Below are 20,064 nucleotides of genomic sequence, written 5' to 3'. Positions count from 1 at the left end.
TTTTTCTCTCTCTCTTTTTTTTTTTTTTTTTTTTTCCCCTCTTTCCGTTTTAATAGTTTATCTATTTCTCCTCCCAGTTCAGCCCCTGCCCTCGGCCGGGCGCTCCCGCTGCCCCAATCCCTGGGCGCCAGGCCCGTGGGAAGGGCTGGCTGTCCCTCCCTCCCGCTGCTCCACCTCCACCTGAACCTGCCGGGGAAAAAGTCAACAGCTCCGGCTCCAGGGGAGGGGAAAAGAGAGGGAAAAAGAGGAAAGAGGCGGGGGACAGCAGCAGCACACCCAGCAGGTGTCGCAAGGCTTGGGGGCCAAGGAGGAGCCACCTGGTTTTCCATGGCTGGAAGAGCCCGCGGAGGTGTCAGGGCAAGAAGAAACCCGGCATCAGCTGTGCCTGTGGGAATCGTGGGCTCTCCTGTTTGGTTCCTTCTGCTCCCTTCCCTTCTCCCTGTGCCTTCAGAGCCTTTGTGCCAGACGAAGCTGGTGCTGGAGGTGGTTGCTCCGGCTGGTGCTGGCCGTGGGGAGCCGGATCCGGCCGTGGCCGCTGGTGGACAGCAGGTACCCCCTGTGCTAATTACATGGAGGTGATTAGAGCCTCGGCACGCCCCAGGCACGGATGTGGTCACAGCAGCACCAGCAGCCGCTGGACAAACACCAGCCTGAGCAGCAAAAGCATCAACCAGCACGTGATTCGAGGCCAAAAATGGACAAAGAGGCCCCCGGGTGCACTGTATGTATTTATATATAAATTTATATATAGCGATGTATTTAATAATAATAGATTTTTATATTTAATAATATAATGATATATGTAGATGGATGTTGAGTAACTCTGTATGTATAAATGAACAGGTAGAGGTCACAGGTAGGTCTGTGGGCCTGTTCCCATGGAGGAACACCCCAGCTTTGACTCCTCATTGTTTAGGATATAAACTGCCAGTGCTGTTGGCTTCTTGTGGGAGGGAAAGGGACAGAGGGAATTGGATCCCTGGGGAGAATCCCCTACTCCTGGGCCCCACAGCCACTGGCTGGTTTGTGTTTGGGGCAGCAGGTGTTGGAGCAGCCCTTTTTTCAGGGCTGATCACTTGTCATGGACACTGTGATACATCAGCTGTAAAGTCCAGTCTAAATCTGTTGAATTCGTGGGATGGTGAAGGATTGCATGGAACAAGGTCAGGTCCTGGGGATGGGCAGTAAATCAGGAGCTGAAAAGACCTTTCTTGTCCACCAGGGTTATCCCTGTGGTAGGTAAGCTAAATGGAGGAGCAGAGGCGGTTTTGGTCACAGTGCAAAAACAGGACAAGCCTGAGGGCTCAGCAAGCTCCTTTCTGTTCCCTTTGGGATTGTTAGCAGCTTTCCATGCTCTTGGGAGCAAAGTTTTGAGGCTGTGTTAACCCTGGTGCCTTTCCCTGATGCCCTGACTGGGGTGTGTCACCTCCAGGCACAGCCCCCAGGACTGACACCCTGGGAAGCTGCGTCTGTGGCGGGACTCTCATGGGACATGGGCAGTATCAGGGTGGTGTCCAGCCAGGTTGGGATCACTACCGGTGGGAAAGGAGGGGGCTGCTCCCCCAGTTCTGCCTCTGGGATCCCCTGAGCTGTGGCACCTGTCCAGTCCTGGGGTGTCGCCCCATTCCTGCTGCAGACAAAGCCGTTCTGTCTGGAATAGGGGGGACAGCCAGTAGTGATGTCTCTAAAGGAAAAGGTGGGATAACCCTACCATTTGGGATTTGCTGTGTCTTTCCCATTTTCCTCAGGTATTTCCATTATCCTGGCACATCTGCCAGGCTGTGTTCCCACTGTGCATGACCAGATCCTGGTGTCCCACCAGCCAGCTCCCGCACAGCACTCGGAGTGGGCACTGCAGCTCCCACCTGCTGTGATTGTCCCCACTAAGACAAGAAAAGGTTTTGGGGGATGATTTGGGACGGCAGAGGAGGAAGGCAGGAGCAATACCAGGCAGCAGGTGACAGTCTTTGTGTCCACATGGGTGTTGTGTTTATTTACAGATGCCTGGTGGTAGCTGAGCCAGGAACAACTCTCAGGACCGGGCTGAGCCCGGAGCTAAACACGATAACAATGGCATTTTTCCAATGTCCGTGGAGGCACCGGGGTGGAGCTGCGTCCATGGAGACAGCAGGGCAGAGCTGCAGCCATGTGGGAGTCATGCCGGGGAGGAGTTTGGTGAAAGAGGTACTCAAGTTCCCAGTGGTACAAGAGTGAGGATGTCCCAGAAGGAAGTGGAAAAGTGGAAAAAGAGGCCAAAGTGCAAAAAAAGGGCTGGAGAGGGAGCCTGGGATGAGGTAAGCGGTGTTTCCTGTGCTTAAGAAAGTGAGTGACGGGGACCCAGGTCATCTCCTGCAGCCCAGCAGCTGGGTGCTGGCTTTGTCCCCTGCACCACAGCTCTGTCCCAGCCACTCCCCGTGCTGGGGAGGCACATCCCGGCTCTGCCACAGCATCCTTCCTTCCCAAGTCAGAAAGCAGCCTGCTCCTGTGAAGCCACTGTCTTGTCATCACTTCCCAGCTCAAGTCCGCCTCTGTCTCAGACGGGACACGTGGTGCTGTGTCGTGGGGTTCATCCTGCCCCTCTGGCACTGCCAGGCTGGGAAAGGGGCTCGAGTCCGCGTTCTCCTCCTTGGTGAGTGGTGGCTACACCTCGGTAGAGTATTCCGTTGTGCTGGGGAGAGAGGAGAGAGGCATTGGGAAGGGAACTGTCTGAAGCAGGAGGTGTGGAAAAACAGTGTTAGTTTTGCACAGCCTGGCTTTTGGTATCGAGGGGCACGGAGGTGGCTTCCGTGAGAAGCTGCTGGAAGCTTCCACCATGTCCGGCAGAGGCAATCCCTGATGGCTCTGGAATATGGACATGCTGCTGGCCAAGGCTGGGCTAATTAGAGGTGTTGATAACGCCTCTGTGATAACATATTTGAGAAGAAAATCAAAACAAAAAGGGGCACAGGTTTCTTTGCTAGTCAGAGAAGAGGAGGAGGTGAGAATATGTGAGGGAAACAACATGGAAACGCCAAGGACAGTGAAGAAGGAGGAGGAGGAGGAGATACTCCAGGCACTGGAGCTGAGATTCCTCTGCAGGCTGTGGTGAGACCATGGTGCAGCAGCTGTGCCCCTGCAGCCCGAGGGGATCCACAGGGATGCAGAGATCCACCCACAGCCCGTGGGAGAGGTGCCCAGGCTGGATCAGGCTGTGATCTAGTGGGAGACCTGGTGGAGAGAGGGGCCCTGCTGCCAGGCTGGAGCAGCCTGTCCTTGAAGGACTGACCCCATGGAAGTGTGACCCACACCGCAGCAGTTTTGGGAGGACTGCGTGCCCATGGGAGGGACTCACATTGCAGCAGTTTTGGGAGGACTCCTGCTTGTGATATTGGAGCCATGGTGGAGAGGGTCGTGGAGAACTCTCTCCTGTGGGAAGCAACCCCGTGGTGTAGCAGGGGAAGGATTCATCTCCCTGAGCAGTGGAAGAAAACCTCAGGTGATGAACTGACCAAAATCCCCATGCCCTGTCCCCTGTGCTGTTGGCGGGAAGGTTGGGGGAAGCAAAGATGTTTTTAAGGGCTCATTTTACTTCTCATTATGCTCCTCTGATTTAGTTAGTAATAAATTCACTTTGTACTTCTAAGCTGAGCCTGTTTTGCCCTTGGAGTGTTTTCTCCAGGTCCTTATCTCAACTCAATGAACCCTTTGTTAATTTTTTCTCTCCTCTGTCCAGCTGTGGCAGGGGTGAGTAAGTGGCTTTTGTGGGTGCCAGGAGTTTGGCCAGTGTCAAACCACAGCAGGTGTTTCCTGAACCCCGCTATCTGCTCCCATTGGGATTAAGGGTGGCAGCTGGGACAGGGTGGCTATGGAGGGGGTGTCAGGATGAGCCCTTCCCAGAGCACGGCTTAGTCAGTATGGAGCAACTGCAGTGGTTCTGTTTCCCACTTAATTCTTTCTCTTTAAACAAAGTTTAGATGGAAAACCTGGGCAAAGTCCTTCCCTGGGCAAAATCACCTCCTGTTTTAACTTGGAGTGGGGTTTTTTGTTTGTTTTGTTTTGTTTGTTTGTTTTGTTTTGGTTTTTTAAGGAAAAGGGGCTCCAGAGCAGATGGATCCTGAAACCTGGCCAACCCCTGGCACCTTCCAGGGCATCACCCACCTGAGTTCATTACGGAGATTGTTGTGTTTTTCCTTCAGAATTTGATTCTTGACCTTCTGGGGGACATCGGGGATGTACCAGGCGGCGATCAGCTTCACGCACAGAGCCACGTGCTGTGGGAAGCACAGGCAGTCAGGGGCTCCCAGCCCAGGCACAAGGCACGGGTCCAACCCCTTTCCCAGCACTCTCCTGCCCCCCTGGGTGCTCACCTCGAAGAGGATGAGGAAGGCGAGCCGGGCTGCGAAGATGTGCCAGAACTGGATGGTGTAGGTGTAGTCGTCAGCATTCCGGTAATCCCGGTACCTGCAGCACAGCTCCGTCGGTGCCAGCCCAGGCCATTCCATTCTGGCCTGGATGTCACGGTGATGGGCAGGGGGTGGCAGCGGGGCTGCTCTTACCTGCACTCCTTGATCTGGACCCCATTAAATTCTGGCAGCACCTTGGTGTGGGGCTCGAAGTCCTGGATGTGGAATACGGAGAGGCTGTTGTTGATGTAGCCGGTGGAGCAGCTGTGGGGAAGGACCGGGTTGAGCATGGGTTGTACTCTCCTGTTCTGGGGAAGCAGAACCCACCTGGGGCTCTCACTGCCCGCTTTCACAAAGCCTGGTGGGAATGGAGGGCTCAGAGGCTTCTGTCCAGTTTGAGTGAACTGGGTGAGTCAGCCAAGGCTTGGAGAAACAGGGCAGGAGAGAGCATGCGTCCGCATCCCGGGAATCCCGTAGCTTTCCAATGTTACACATTGCCCTTTCCAGTCAGTTTACCCACCCACAGGGAAGATGTGATGATGCCATGTGGGAATGTTCCCCTGCTTCCCTTTCCCCCCCACCTCACTTTGGGGGACAGCTCAGCTGTCTCGTGCTCCTGCAGTGGTGGCACTGAGGCAGGAGGGGACATGGCTGTGAGGACAGGACCGTGGGGATGCTGCGGGCCGGAGATGTCTCGGAACTGAACTCACTCCATGTCAGTGTGGTTCTCCCTCGTGCAGGGGCTGTACATGTACTTGTAGACCTGCACAGGGATGAAGTCGGAGGTGATGGCGATCACCAGCCCGTTCCCAATGACAGCCAGGGTGCCGATGGCCTCTAGGACCTGCAGCCAGATCCCTGTGGGAGAGGAGCAGCCGGTGAGGTCCCTCTGCCAGCTCACTGCCCCCATTCCAGCTCAGGGACAGCTTTAGCATGGCCAGGTCAAGGCAGGTGCCTCCCAGCTGCCCTTCAGCCTCTGGCAGAGTCTGAAGCAGCTTGTCCTTCTCTGACTACGGCTGTCCCTGTGCTGTCCCACGGCCATGGGGTGCTCAGGGGCTCAGCCTCAGGACCCCTCTCACCGATGTCCTTGGCCTTCCTGGGCACCATGCGCCGGCGCAGCCGCATCATCTTGATGGCATCCATGTGGATCTCGATGACATTGTTGATGAGGGCCAGCAGCGGGGCCAGGGGAAAGGCTGCCACGAAGATGGTGGTGAAGCTGTACTGGATCACTGTGAAGGGGGAAAAGCCGGGTGCTGCTGTGAAGACATTCCCCTCTGCCTGGGTTTGTCCTGCTTTGTGGCTTGGGTCAGAGGGGTTTTCAGGGGTGGAAGGGGGAGATAGCCACGTCTTGGGGATGCCCAGCTCTCACAGGACTGTCAGAGAGTGGGATCTGTGGGGATAGTTGAGCCAGCCAGGCACAGGCACATCCTGAGGTGACAGCTGTGGCCCTGGAAGGAGAGAAAAGTCCGAGGCAGGGCCAGAGGCTAGCACGGTTGCCTGCTCTCTGTTTTGGGAATGGTCTTTGTGTCCCAGGGCTCTCAGAGCGGCGCTGGGTGGGAGCTGTGGTTCCTTGCCTGTGCATGGACTTCTTAGCATCCATCGCTCCCCAGCCAAAGAGTGCACATGGATCTGCCCCACGTACCTATCTCCAAGTACTCATTGAACAAGCTGAAGACATCGACCTCGTTGAGTTCATAGTTTTTCAGCCATTGCTTTTTGCAGGGGTCCTCTTCCTCCTCCTCCTCTCCTAATATCACACTTCTCTTCTTGGAAGGCTTTTTCTTCTTCCGTAGCTGGCGGGATACCCAGCTGCAGTGGGAGAGAGGGATTTGTGTGGCTGCCTGCAGAGGACAGCAGGGCTGGGTGGCGGCTGCCAGCACATCACCGGAGGAAGGGGAAAAGGAAAAAGACCAGGGTTCCTCTCTGGACAGTGTCAGTGTGAGAAGCTTACGGGACAAGATACTCCATGATGTTGCTAATGGTCTGCTTGAGCAGCATGATGACAGCCATCTGGATGAAGAGGTCGGTGATGCAGCCGCTGGGGTGACACTGCAGGGGACAACAAGACAGGGGTTGTGCCCTGCAAGCAGGGTGGGTGGGCTCGAGGGACCCTTCGGCAGGTGCTGTGGGAGAAAGCTGAGCTTCCCAAAGGCAGTAGGGAAAGGAAAAATTGTTGTTTGTGGGGTCAGAGAGTGGGTGCCTCACCTCCTCCAGCCTCCAGTGGCCAGCGATGCGCACGTAGTGCCCTGGGTGGCCGTTGATCCTGAGCAAGGAAGCAACAGTGATACCCATGGGGTCATGGCCCTCCTGAGTCCCAAATGGGGTCCCTGTGCCTGGTGGGGAGGGCAGAGGGGCTGAGCTGTCCATACACCCTGGGGAGAGTCGGGAACATCCATCCCAAACCCTGGCTGCCCTGTGTTGTCCACTCACCGTCCCAGGAAGAAGGCGATGTAGATGAGCGAGGAGAAGTTTGTGAAGAACTGGAAGATGAAGATCTTCACGGTGAAGTTGTTCTCCCCTTGGGATAAGGTCCGTGGTTTCTCTAGGAACGGGAGCAATGGGGCTTGGTCACAGAGCAGTGGGACCTTGCTCTGCTCCCCATGGGTGCCCCCACAGCTCTGAAGGTCCAAAGGGTGTCTCTGCCCCTTGTGAAGCCTTCCCTGCCCTCCACCTGAGCTGTCTGATGGAGGTGAGCTCAGCCAAGCAGGGAGGTCCCTCAGAGCCATGAGCTGGGGGAGAAGGAGCCTTAGAGCTGGGAGAAAACCCATGTTGTGACCTCTCCTGGAGCTGGGGTGGCTTCCTGCTCGTGCCAAGTCTCAGCCCTGTAGGGTGACTGTCCCTGCAAAGCTGTCTGTGGGACAGCATGTGGGCCACAGGTGAGTGTGTGCTGGGGGGCTGCTGGCCTCTCTGGAGCTGCCTTGTGCTGGTGGAGGGAGGGAAGGGGATGGGAGGCTGGCTGTGCTCAGGGACAAAAGGATGCTGCAGGTGGGACATACCCCATTTCCCTTACCCAGGTTGCAGAGGAAGAGGGCCACGTGCCAGTTGACCTGCAGGACAGAGGGATACGATGAGCAGGGGGCGGTGGCCATGGAGAAATCTCTCCAGGCGCCCCGTGTGGCTCCTCACCTTGGTCATGATGACGATGGTGATGTAGTGCAGCACGGCCCCTGTCATCACGGCGATGGTGTCGGCGTGCTTGCTCAGCAGGTTCACTTCGCTCTGCGTGAACAGCGCCATGGCCACTGCCCGGTAGATGACGAGTGCGTGGGCGATGCCGATCAGCACCATGATCTATGGAGAGGGAGAGGAGGTGTGAGGAGCCACCGAGGGCGCTTGCTCCATCGCACCTGATGGTGCCCTCAGAAGGGCCCTGGATGTGGCCTCAAAGGCAAACCAGCGCCCTTCGGTGGAGGCTGACAAATTTGCGAGGTGGGTGTAGCGACAGGACAAGGAGGAATGGGTACAAACTGAAAGGGGAAATTTAGGCTGGATGTTAGGAGGAAATTCTGGAACAGGCTCCTCAGGGATGTTGCAAATGCCCCGACCCTGGCAATGTTCAAGGCCGGGAGGGACAAGGCCTTGAGCAACCTGGGGTAGTGGGAGGGGTCCCTGGCCATGGCAGGGGTCTTGGGACTAGATAAGGTCCCTTCCAGCCCCTAACATTCTGATTCCAGGATTCTGTGCCTCCACCTGAACCAGTCTCCACTGACCCACAGTGGGGACAAGTGCATTGGGATCTGCCTCTTCCTGCCCTCTGTGTCCCTGCCTTGATCCTCCCTGCAAGAGCAGAGTCTTCAGCCCCTGCCATCAGCACAGCGAGGTGTGATCACGAGGAAGCCCCAGGATCCTTGTGATGGGCATGGAACTGCCCTAAAAGCCTGCTCTGTGCCTTTGCTTCTTTGGTCCACGTGCCCTTAAACGAAATGTTCCCGTTGTCGCCTGGCGCGTACCATCAGCACAGCCAAGACGAGGACGATGGTGCTGCGGAAGTAGGAGTGCTGGTACAGCCGGGGGTCATGCTGCGAATTATTGATCAGCTGCAGAGCCAGCTCCTCCTGTAAAAAAAAAAAAAAAAAAAAAAGGGAAAGAAAGGACCCAGCAGTGCTTTGTGCCCCTTGTGTCAGTGGACATATGGGATTAGCAGTGGTGGAGAAGGATGGGGTTGAGCACCCAACCCACAAGAGCATGGCCCAGCCTGATTGAGTTCAGTCTGGGCAAGGGACCCCTCTGATGTGTCTTTTCTAGGTCAAGGTGACTCCTGCCCTAAAAAGAGAAGCACTGAGCGGGAAAGATTATGTCCTCACCTCTTCCTCATCCCACCCGTACAGGTCCCAGCTGGTGGCCACAGTGGCTCTCTCCCTCTTCCACAGCTCCAGGAATACAGTGGCTGGATTGGGAAGGAGAAAGTGCAGTGACACTTAGGAATGGCTCTGAGAGCCACTCCTGTCTCCCAGAGAGTCACATCACGTGCAACCTGATGGCAAAGCAGCCCGGACTGCCCTTGGCCCATGAAGGACAGGAAGACCCCTCTGCACCTTGGCCCCTGGAAGGGCCCTGGACAGGCAGCAGTGAGGGAACGGGGATGGTGCAGGTGAGCTTTCACTGGCCTGGTGTAGTGTCTGTAGGGAATTTGGGAAAAGTCACTTTTCAGGTGGAATGAGTGTCCTGCACTGCACCCTGGCGAGGCTACACACCTCTCCAACTCCAATTCCAGCCACCCCTTATGTTAATTGGGTCGACGCTCCTGATTGTGTCCCCATGTGACCCAGCCCACGGACACACTCAGGAGTGTGCTGTGGCTTCACAGGTGGGACACCTGGCCCACTCCTGAGGTGGCTGGTCAAGGAAAGGGCCATGGAAATGAGTGTGTAACTAAGGCAGTGATGGGATCCCATCATCCCACAGCAAATAAAGAGACCGTGCAGTGATTTGGGAAGGTGGAGGAGGAGTCTGGAGGCTCTTCCTTCCGGTGGTTGTGGCTATTTATAGGCAGCTGCTAGAAAATTGCTGGGTGCCTTTGGGGAGGGTATGCTGAGCAGAAGCTTCAGGTAGGACAAACTTCAGGTAAAGAATGTTTGGGGAGCTGGAGGATATCACCAGGATGGTTTTGTCTCTTGCTGTATCTGGAAGGGGAGCTGAAGGCTCTGGAAGCAGAGGAGATATAAAACCCTCCCAAAGGGTGAAGCTACGTTGGTGTCCCATTTTCCACCTTCTGCTTCCTCTCCCACCCACATGTGCTGGGCACGCAGGCATGGACACCTACCCCAGATGGCCATGAACATGGCAAACACAACCGTGGCCTCGTTATCAATCATGTGAGTGACCTGCAAGAGATGAAGGAAGAGTGTGATGGGGCACTGAGGTGCAGAGGCTGTGGCACCTCGGACTCTTGCCATGCTCGTCTCCCCCGAGACAGATAAAGGTGCTACAGGAGGGCAAAATGCAGGAAGGTGACGAGCACTGGGGCTTGTTACGGGTAAAATATTCCATGATGGTGATGGAGACTGTGATCTGGTGGGGTTTCTTTTTAGTGGTGTGGGAGCAGCATGAACTGGGAGTGTTTTCCTATCCTTTTTCTTGAGCCTGCTCTGGAAAGGGAGAGGTTCCCTACCTTGGCATAGGTGCAGGTGTCGGAGAGGACCCAGAACGAGCAATTCTGGTCGCAGAGCGGGCACATGATGGTGTCGTTGGCATCACAGATCTCCTTGCTGGAAGAAAGGAGGAGAGAAACCAAGGGGGACAAGGCTGCCACAAGAGCCACCTGCAGAGCTGAATGGGATGTCCATATGGCATTCCCAAAGGCCTTACCTCACCTGGCTGGAACTGAAAACAGTAGTTCCAGCTGCGACAGTTGCCAGCCCAGCCAGGGCAGCGAAAATCAGCAGGTAGGTGTACCAGCCCAGCCAGGCGAAGTACAAGGCCACCTTCTCTCCAAAATAGCACCTAGGAGGAAAGGTGAGGTGGGAGTTGCAGCCAGAAAGGAGGACAGATTTTGGGAGTCACTAGAAAATGTCCATGGTGGCAGTATCTCAGTTTTTATGGTGTGGGGAGCGGGATGGAGTCATGGATAAGAAATGACCTGCTGATTGAGGGACTGGGAAACCTGTATCCCAGAGGAATTAACTTGGTGCCAGCTGTCAGAGGTGCACCTCTATCTCCCCTCTCTATCAGCACCCCCTGGCAGGTTTATGAAGTAACACGGTTTTTTTGCCATCCCACCCCTGCCCACGGAGGTAGTTTTCAAAAACAAGAGCTGTGCTCTTTCCTGGGATTTCATGTGGTTGTAGGAGCCCCATGTTGCCTTTACTGCCCTGAGGTCAGCCTTGGGCTGGCTATGCAGCACTGATGCTCCGTTCCCACCTCTCCTGCCTTCTGAATGGGGCTGAAGACCAAACAGGTTCATTAAAGTCTGTACAGATGCGGGGGTTGTTTCTTGCTGCAGGATTAGCAGATGGAGCTCGGAGCCACAGGGACAACCCTCAGGCTAAGAGCTTTGGAAACTGCACAGGCAGCCCAGCGCTTGTGACAAGAGCCAGGTTCAAACTAATGATTTTTAAGACAATGCAGGAGCCTGGCAAAGGGCACTGAGTGCTCTGGGTTTCAGGTGGGACCTCTTGGTTAGAAAGATCTGCCTCATGTGCCTGTGTTACCTGATCTCCTCAATTGGCTGTTCCTTAAATAGAACTCTCCAGCGAGCCCACTTCTTCTTTAGTATTTCCGTTATCTCTTCTTTCTGGAGAGCAGAGAAGTTGGTTGGATGCAGGAACATCAGGGCACCCTTAATGCCCTGCCCAGCTCCAAGGCAGCTTCGGGGAGCTTTGCCGTGCCTCTCACCCCGCGAGCTCCTGGTGCAGCTCCAGTCACCCACAGGTCCCCCCCACCCCATCCTGCTCCTCCATCTCTCCTGGATTTTCCTCCCAGGCACTGTGTGCTTGGCCTCACCTTGTGCAGGGGAAAGGCTGCCTCAAACACCTTCTGCTTCATCAGGTCACGCAGCTTCTCTGGGAGCAGAGCAGAAGGGACAGGGTTAGGCCTAGGGATCTGGGGAGATGGAGCAGAGGAACTGCTGGTTCCTGCAGTCCAAACCTCCCAGCCTCTGGGTGCAGCAGCAAATCCACTTGTCTGACCTCCCCCCTTTTCTATTCTCCCCAGGATGGCAAGGCAGCTGGGATGCCAGTGCCTAGGATTCTTTGGCTGGATTCTTCCTGCAGATCCAGGCTGAGCATCACCTCTGGATCCCCGTTCCCTTACCTAAGTCGGACGTCACAGTGTTCTGCAGGATGAAGTGCACAACCCGTATCCTGAACAAGGAGAAACTCTGCTTAAAGGCTGCTCTGGGATACAGACCTGTGTTGTGTGGCTTAGGAAAACAGGGCAGAGAAGGGAGAGGGTGTGCACTAAAATTCAGGGAAGCAAGGGAGGGAGAAATGCGGGCAGTGAGAAGGCATCAGCTTTTCTGGGAGGTGGAGGAAGGGTCTGTGGAAAATGAAAAGCCTGGCACAGCTGTGAACTGAGCTGGAAAATGGATGCTGGTGGGGACAACAGTGAGTGCAGGAGGCTGGCAATCAGCTCAGCACCCACCTGGTGGTCACTGGGACATCCTGGTAGGCACCGGAGTTTTGCTGCCTGCTATTGGGATTCGTCAGGAGACACTGGTATCTCCAGAAGATGTGCTGCGGGGCACGGACTCCATAAAAGAGCTTTGTGTCCTCAATTTTCTGGTGAGGGGAAGAAAAGGGCTGTTAAAACAGAGCCAGCGGGGCAAGGAAGGGCCAGAGCTGGAAGGGCTGGGGTCTTTCTCCACTGGTTGAGCAGTGATGTGGTGAACAGCTCGATGGTTCAGGCCTCTCCCATTTCCTGGGATGCAGGAGCCCGAGCCAGGCCAAGTATCTGCTGTCTTCTCCTCCCGCAGCCCCTCACCTTGATGGTGAAGCCCTTCTTGCTCAGCTCATCCAGGTACTTCTTCCTCTTGATCTCCTTCTCACTGCCCATTTCGTGGATGTCACTCACCAGGACAAAATCCCACTTCTCTTCATTCTGCCCACAAAACCAGCAGGGAATTATTAGGGATGGAAGGCTGAGAGCTCTCCTTCCCTGCTCCTGCCTCTCAGAGGTTTGGACCCTCACTGTGGCTGTGTAGAGGGGAACTGGGAATGGGCAAGGGAAATTGGGATTGGTCTCCTCTCTGAGCTGGGCTGGACTTGCTGCAGATGCAGGAGGAGCAGAGCTTACCGGGGAGGGGTCCGTGTCCTCAACAGGAGATTCCCTGCGGGGAGTCAGCAGAATTTCATCCTGTCGAAAAGAAAACCAGGGAAGAGAAGGCTTCAGCAGGCTTCCCAGGAGATCCCGTGTTTTCCTCTTCCAGCAGCCTTAAAGAGATGCCCAGGGAGGAAGGTAGGAGGAGGCTTGTGTGAAACCTTCTCCCACATGCTCCTGATCTTGAGGAGCATTTGGGTCTTCCTAAGCCAGCCAGGGATTTGTGTTTAGGAATGCTGCAGGGACCGCTGGCCTGGGAGGGTGTGCAGCCTTGCCTAGAACTCATCACGCCCAACAGTGCCCTGGAGCTGTGAGGGATCTGCACCAGGAGAAAAAACCTCCCTCATCTCTTTCACGCGATGCCCTAATATTTGTACTGGGGAGGTGTTCACCTTTCACCCTCTCTCTCCATGCTACGGTGGATTTTACAGGCTTTAATCAGCCTTTTCCATTCGTCAGTTGTTCCTGTCAGATGGGGCACTGTTGGCTTTTTGGGGAGGGTGGGGAAGGTAGTTTTAAATTCCGGTAAAGGGAGAGTAGAGCACAGACAACTGGAGGCTGGCACAACCCTGCAGGAAAGAAGGTGAGAAAAGTCCTTGGAAAACATGTTGGATGCCTCAGGCTGCAACCAAAAGACAGAAAGGGGAGGATGAGCTGCTGATCATACAATCATAGAATATCCCAGGTTGGAAGGGACTCACAAGGATAACCGAATCCAGCTCCTGGCCCTGCACAGGACCACTCCAACCATCCATGTGCCTAAGAGTGTTGTCCAAACACTGCTTGAACTCTGGCTTTTCCCTGTTCCCATCCTGTGCTCAGTGGCCCTGGAGAGAACGGCTGTGCAGCTCCCACCTTCCTGGTTACAGGTAATTACACTCAGACATCCAAAGGTACAGACGTGGGGGAGTGAAAAGCAAGCATCATGGAATGGTTTGTGTTGGAAATGACCTTCACACCCATCCAGTCCCCCAGGGACATCTTCCACTAGACCAAGTTGCTCCAATCTGGTCCTGGACACATCCAGGGATGGGGCAGCCACAGCTTCCCTGTGCACTCTGTGCCAGGGCCTCAGCACCCCCAGAGGGAAGAATTTCTTCCCAGTATCCCATCTAACCCTGCTCTCCTCAGCTTAAGCCATCAGCTGCCCCTGTGGGGTTTTTTTTTCCACCCTTTGATGTAACTTGTGGTGTGTCCCCACAAACAGTTATGCTGCTGTTCCCGAGGGAAGGTGATGCAGCACAGCGGCGGGAAGGAGCTGCTAGGGATGGGAATATTGTCACTCGGTGTCACCAGGAACACTGTGACCTAAAAGAGCGGCCAGCCAGACGAGTTCCTCCAGCTGTAATCTTGGCAGCAGAGCCACGGTGGTGCAACTGTGCCCTGATGTAAGATATGCATCCCGAGCTTTCACTGGAGAATGAGGCCATGAGAGCAGAGAAGCTGGGATGAGGAAAGGGCTGAAATATTCTACCAGAGGCTCACTCACGTGGATCAGCCAAAGCACAAGAGAGACTGACTGACAAGAAGGAGAAGCGGGAAGGCTTGAGAGGAGGGATGCTCTTCCCCAGAGGTGCTGTTGTAACAGGAGCCAGTACTTGTCTTGGACAAAAGGAACCCCAGTTTATGGCAAGAGGCAGAGGGAGGGTTCTGGTGTTGTCATCTGCTCTAATCGGGTTTGGGGGCAGGATTGGGTGCAGCAGTTCCCTGTATCCCAGTCTGAGCCCCTCTCTGGGCACAGGGGAGGGAGTGGGAGCCTCTCAGGGATCTGCCCACTGCCAGTGTTCTGATGCTGGCATGGATCTGGCCTGGCACACTCTGCTCTCGTGTTGGCTCATTCCTGCCTGGCTGGTTTCTCTCAGCCTCCATATGCACCAGCCTCATCCTGCAGCACTTGCCTCCCAGTGCCACCTCTGATCTTGTGGATGGATGTGGAAGGGAAGCCACCTTTGGGTACGGGAACATTTTGGGGTATTCCTAATGCCACCTTGGCACACTTTTCCTGCTGCTGCTGTCCCCAGTAAAGCTTAAGATGAGGTGAAGGGACCTGCTGGCATCACACCTTCTGTTCCCAGGTGGCTCCCAACTCCAGCATCTGCAGCCACGATCCTGCTTGGGCATCTGAGCATCCCAGCCAGCACATCGACTCCCTTGGAAAGAGGCTCAGAGGTTACCAAGATGGGTTCACAAATGGAATCCCAGTGGCTGCTGGGGCTCAGGCTACCATGTGGATGCCCAGCTTGCTTTTGGGGCCATATGGGGTGTGTATAGGAACCCAGAATCCTGGAGTGTCTTGGGTGGAAGGGACCTTAAAACCTGCCCAGTTCCACTTTCTGCCATGGGCATGGACACCTTCCATTGACCCAGGTTGCTCCAAACCTATCCACCCTGGCCTTGGACACTTCCAGGGATGGGACAGCCACAGCTTCCCTGGGCAAGCCCTGTCGGGACCTCACCACCCTCACAGGGAAGGATTTCTTCCCAATATCCCGTCTAACCCTGCCCTCTGGCAGTTTGAAGTCATCCCCCTTCTGCTGCTGCAGTTCCTGATGGGAAGGCAGGGATGTGTGGGCAGGGACTTTGGACCACTGCTACTCTCACAACTAATTGGGTTTTTTTCCAGAATTAGGGAAGCTGTCTGACAGTGCCTGCTCTGGCCTCACTGGGTAGTGGGATCAGGTGCAGGTAAGGCCACCTGGGCTCTACAGTGGTTGTATGAACCCTGGGCTCTGACTCTGCTCCCGGGAAGGACAGTTTTGGTTTCACTCCTCCCTGCCCTGTGTTTGGAACAGGATGTGGAGGTGCCGCTGTGCAAAGGTATAAAAGTGACCAGCACAATGGGAAGCAGGAATTTCCACGTTGAAAAGTGTTTCCATGCCTCCAAGGTGTATCAGTGGTCCTTGTCCCCAGCCAGGTACTCCACTGCTCTGAGTGTTCCTTCTGGGAAACGGCCACAGGCACCCTTGGGCTGTGTGCAGTCACCCGTGAGTGAGTAACTCGGGACAAGGACCTGGATAGGATCTTGCATCCTTGTTTTCCTTTCCAGTCATGGATTGGTGTGGGGTTGGGTGGTTCCTGTCACCCACACCGAGATGATCAAATTGCTCTTATCTCCGGGATGCTTCTTACACAGCTTCCCTTGGAGCACTTCCACCTTAACCCATGGCTTCCTGAGAAGTGGGACAGCCTTTGCTTAGACAGGCAGAGCTGTACCTTTACTACCTGCCCTGACTTTGGAGAGTTTGCCTGGCTTTTCCCAGGAAAAAAAGCCACATCTCTTCTCCCAAGTTAGAGAAGAAAAAGATCACAGCTCTCCCTCTGCCCTTACTGTATTCCAGGTATTCCTCATTCCTAGGTTTACATAAGCTCCATCCATATCATCCTTCTCTGATCTGTGCTCTGAACTCTGGGACCAACATGTGGGGCCAGCAATGACCCCACTGCACCCTGGGACCGGCCACACATCCTGCTTTTCCTGTCACACACTTGTGGTAGGAATTTTGCACCTTAAAGGCTGAAAGCAGATGAGCGGCAGAGGTTGGAGGTTAGTGCATCCCGTGTTTCCAAGCCACAGGTGCTCAGAGGTGCTGAAAAGCAGCATCCTGGGAATATCAGGGCAGTTTCTGTTCCTACCTGCATGGTGAAGCGAAGAGCCTTCCTCGGTGCCCCTCTCTCCCAGAGCCCGTCGGGGCAGATTCCTAAGGGGAGGGCTGGTGGGCAGGATGGGCTGGAGGCTCCTGGGCTCTCTCACGCTGTGGTTTCCTTCCCCAGCTCCTTCGCCCGAGGTCTCAGAGGTCTCATGTGAGCCGAGTGGTGCCGTGACTTCCGTGTGGCACTCACAACCACCTTGGGAGGGAGCTGCCTCTGCCTGGCAGCGGGCAGATATCCAGAGGAGGCGAGGGAGCTGCCCTTCACCCTCGCCCAGAGGAGTGGCAAGCCCAGAACCGCCCAGCGCAGGTAACAGTGCCGAGTTCCTCCTGCCAGCTCCAGGGCGCTGCTTTCCCCTCTGCCCCTCGTGGTGCCAGGGCCGTGTGCTGTAGCCTGTGACATCCCCAAGAGGTGCCATAAACTGGCCAAAAGGAGCTGTTAACAGAAGCTCCGGAAAGCTCTAGAAATCTCCTCTTGACGCCTCACCGGTTGGTAAAACAGCTGTGGGAGTCATGTCCTGTTTTCACCCATGTGTAATAGTGCTGTCAACCCGACCTTGAACACTTTTGCAGCTGCTCTGGGCAGCCTGTGCCAGGGCCTCCCCACCCTCACGGGGAAGAATTTCTTCCCAATATCCCATCTAACCCTGCCTTCTGGCAGTGGGAAGCCATTCCCCGTTATGCTGTCTCTCCAGGCCCTTGCCCAAAGCCCCTCGCCAGCTTCCTTGCAGGCTTCTTTCAGGTATTGGAAGGGGCAATCAGGTGACCCTGCAGCCTTCTCTTCTCCAAGCTGAACAATCCCAATCCTCTCAGCCTTTCCTGATGGCAGAGCTACTGCATCCCTTTGATCAACTTGGTGTCCCACCTCTGGACTCTCCAACAGGTTGATGTCCTTTCTGTGCTGGGGACCCTGGAGCTGGATGTAGAAGCTCAGGTAGGGTCTCACCTGATCAGAGCAGAGGGAAAGAATCAACTCCAGTCTGGACCTATGGCTTGGAACAGGGAATAATCTCATTATAAAAAGTGAGTGAGAATGTTATGTGTAAGCCAGATCTTGCCTTACACCTGTTTTCAGGGGGTGGTATAGGGGTGGGTTTGTTGCTTTCACTTACAAATAAGAACAACATTTCCTGGGAATAACAGGGGGGTCAATAACTGCTGTGGATCCCCTTGTGCCCTCCAACAGCATTCCTGTGGGCCGCTGCAAAATAAACCAAGTCCTAGAGATGGTAATCCAGCTGTGTCCTGCTAAGAAAGGCAGCCAGCCTTTTCAGAGTGGTGCTCCCAGTTAAGCCACCATCACCATCACCCTGTGGCTTTGCCAAGTGCCTTGAATAGATGCCAAACCAGACATGGGGATTTTGTCAGGAAAAAAAAAAAAAAAGAGTTGTCTTCCCAATGTCCTGCTGTGTGTGAAACCAAGGTGTGGGCAGACCTTTAGCCTTCCAGGGGTGATCCACGGGCTTGGGGGCGGAGAACAGGCTTTATCTCTGGGAAAGTGTGTGTGTTTACCCAGAGAGAGTGAAGCCCTGTCAGGAGGTGCTTTCCACCCGACAGCAGGGCAAAGGCCTCTGCAATGGGAGCAATGCTATGTGCAGGGAAATGGGGTTACCTGTGGGAGGAACACTCCTCCCACACTCCCACTTCTCCTTCCTGAGAAGGGCTCAGCTCTCTGGACAGCCCGGGTGGTCATGCAGCCAGCAGCGGTTCCCAAAGCCCATGAATGTCACCAGCCAGTGGGGAAGGCAAGTCTGTGCCTGCAGGTTGGCTTTGACTGAGGTATATCCACCCCCTGTGGTATCTTTCCTGGCACTTGGAGGAGACCATGCTGCTGCTGCTCCTTTTTAGAAGGAATTAGGTTTTGCCCGAGCAGGATTTAGCTGCATTTCCAGCAAGGCAGGCAAGTAAGTTGATGCCATCCCTCTTCCAGTGCATCCCTCCCCTTCTGCACTTGCTGCTTTTGGGTGACTGGGGCTGAGGATGGCATCAGGAAAAGCTGAAATTGGAGCGGGAACCACACTAACCCTGCGTGAGCAGAGGACATTGTTCAGTGATCAGCTCTGAGGCTGCTCGGTTGGTCACACACCTGAACACACTGGACTCCAGCCTCCTTAGGCATCGATTTGACCTGCACTGAGCGCTGGCAGGGAAGCTCCAGGAGTTAGTCCTGGATCTGTTAGTCCTGGCTGGATGTGGAGATTTGTAATTCCCGCCAGAGGAGATGGCTGAAGGGTTTTGTGTGTGAAACCACAGTGGCTGGATGCAGGTTGCCTGTCCACCTGCTGCCTGGCAGCAATGCTTTTGGACAGAGAGCTCCCCCTCCGAGGATGCAAAGGCACTAATCCAGGACGGTACTAAAATGGCAGCAGATGTCTCTGTTCTCCTGTAAAGCCGGGGGTGTTTTCATCCAAATCCTGGTCTGTTTGGATCCGTGGGTATCCCTGGAGCTACAGTCAATACTTTGGAGCAGAGGATGGGGTTTGGGGTGCAGCCCTGCTTGTAATTAAAGCACTGTGTGCTCATTCCAAACAGGGAAGGCTTAGACTGGATATTAGGAGAAGGTTCTTCCCCCAGAGGGTGGTTGGCACTGGAACAGGCTCCCCAGGGAAAGGTCTCGGCCCCAAGGCTGCTGGAGGTCGAGGAGCGTTTGGACAACGCTCTCAGGCGCAGAGTCGGATTGTTGGGATGCATGTGCAGGGCAGGAGCCGGGCTGGCTGATCCTTATGGATCTCTTCCAACTCGGGATATTCTGTGATCTCTTTGGAACAAGGTGATTGCCTCCAGCTCTCATATAGCATCGTGGGATGTGCAGGAGCGTGCTTTAGGCTGGATGGGGGGAATTGTGCAGCAGACAGAGATTGTCCCTTATCCATCCTAGAACCGTGTTTCGCTGGGGTTTGCCCGCTCCTCGCCCAGCCCGCTCCTGCCCTCCTGTGGCCAGCTCCGTTATTCCGCAGAATCCGAGAACCCTGGAGTGGTTGGGATTGGAAGGGACATTAAAGCCCGTCACGGCAGTGCCACCCCCTGCCATGGGCCTGACACTTTCCACTCTCCCAGGTTGCTCCAAGCCTTGTCCAGCCTGGCGCTGGACACTTCCAGGGATGGGGCAGCAACAGCCAGGGCCCGCAGCACACACGCAGGGAAAGATGGTTTGCCATCCTGTAAATATTTCCTCTAATTTCTTTCCCTCTTTAATTTCTCTGCTCCCACAGGAGCAGAGAAATTAATTTCTCCCCTCCACACAGTATTCCTGGAGCCTGCTGCCGTGCCAAGATCTTTGCCGAAGGCCGGAGCTCTCTGCCGGCCATCCGGGATCAGCGTGGCGCATTCCGGATAAGGAGCCTGACCAAGGTAATTTGGGAAGGGCTGAGGAAATTTAGAATTCTTCAAATCCAAGGGCACGGGGGCACCCTGCAGGCACCCCCAGCCCTGGCCAGGCCCTCCGGGTGGGAACAAAAACATTGGCCAAGCAAAACACATTTTCATGTCGCCAGCAAAACGAACGTATTTGGCAGACATTTAGCATTTCATCGCACAAAGACGCGGGAATCGGGACAGCCACGGCACCAGGGATGGGGTACCCAGCGCGGGGTACTCGACAGCCGTCCGGCAGCCTGGCAAAGAACACTCTTCCCTGCACGCTCCCGGTGGGAGCGCGCAGAATTAAGACAATTTGTTTAATTATCGCACTCCGCTCGCCCTGAGGGGCTCGGGGTCCCCACCCTGAGGGGAGGCGGCTGCTCCTCAGGGCGCCGCCTGGCGGTCACGCGGCCCGG

General features: G+C 55.2%; 1 protein-coding gene across 1 annotated transcript; it reads right to left on the bottom strand.

The window, feature by feature from the left end:
* Nucleotides 1–3,796: 3,796 nt before the first annotated feature.
* Nucleotides 3,797–16,465, bottom strand: ANO9 (anoctamin 9). The gene is made up of 24 exons (XM_058421059.1): nucleotides 16,275–16,465; nucleotides 12,618–12,677; nucleotides 12,306–12,422; nucleotides 11,967–12,103; nucleotides 11,637–11,686; nucleotides 11,328–11,386; nucleotides 11,036–11,118; nucleotides 10,194–10,328; nucleotides 9,997–10,093; nucleotides 9,649–9,709; nucleotides 8,690–8,772; nucleotides 8,336–8,440; nucleotides 7,512–7,676; nucleotides 7,396–7,432; nucleotides 6,816–6,927; nucleotides 6,591–6,648; nucleotides 6,337–6,434; nucleotides 6,028–6,194; nucleotides 5,462–5,614; nucleotides 5,093–5,240; nucleotides 4,536–4,646; nucleotides 4,347–4,440; nucleotides 4,138–4,250; nucleotides 3,797–3,800 (listed from the first exon to the last, which is right to left on the bottom strand). The coding sequence occupies exons 1-24, from the start codon at nucleotides 16,278–16,280 to the stop codon at nucleotides 3,797–3,799; spliced, it is 2,253 nt and encodes a 750-aa protein (XP_058277042.1). The 5' UTR covers nucleotides 16,281–16,465.
* Nucleotides 16,466–20,064: the final 3,599 nt, after the last annotated feature.

This window comes from Hirundo rustica, chromosome 6, assembly GCF_015227805.2.
Source record: "Hirundo rustica isolate bHirRus1 chromosome 6, bHirRus1.pri.v3, whole genome shotgun sequence".
In the NCBI taxonomy this organism is placed as follows: Eukaryota; Metazoa; Chordata; class Aves; order Passeriformes; family Hirundinidae; genus Hirundo; species Hirundo rustica.
Note: the sequence above shows the minus strand (reverse complement) of the source record. Positions and strands in the feature narration are given on the sequence as shown.

Coding starts and splice junctions, on each gene's coding strand:
- ANO9 (XM_058421059.1), bottom strand. Junction 11,687..11,966: donor GATGTCCCAGTGACCACCAG/GTGGGTGCTGAG, acceptor CTCCTTGTTCAG/GATACGGGTTGTGCACTTCA. Junction 10,329..11,035: donor CAGCCAATTGAGGAGATCAG/GTAACACAGGCA, acceptor CTTTCCTCCTAG/GTGCTATTTTGGAGAGAAGG.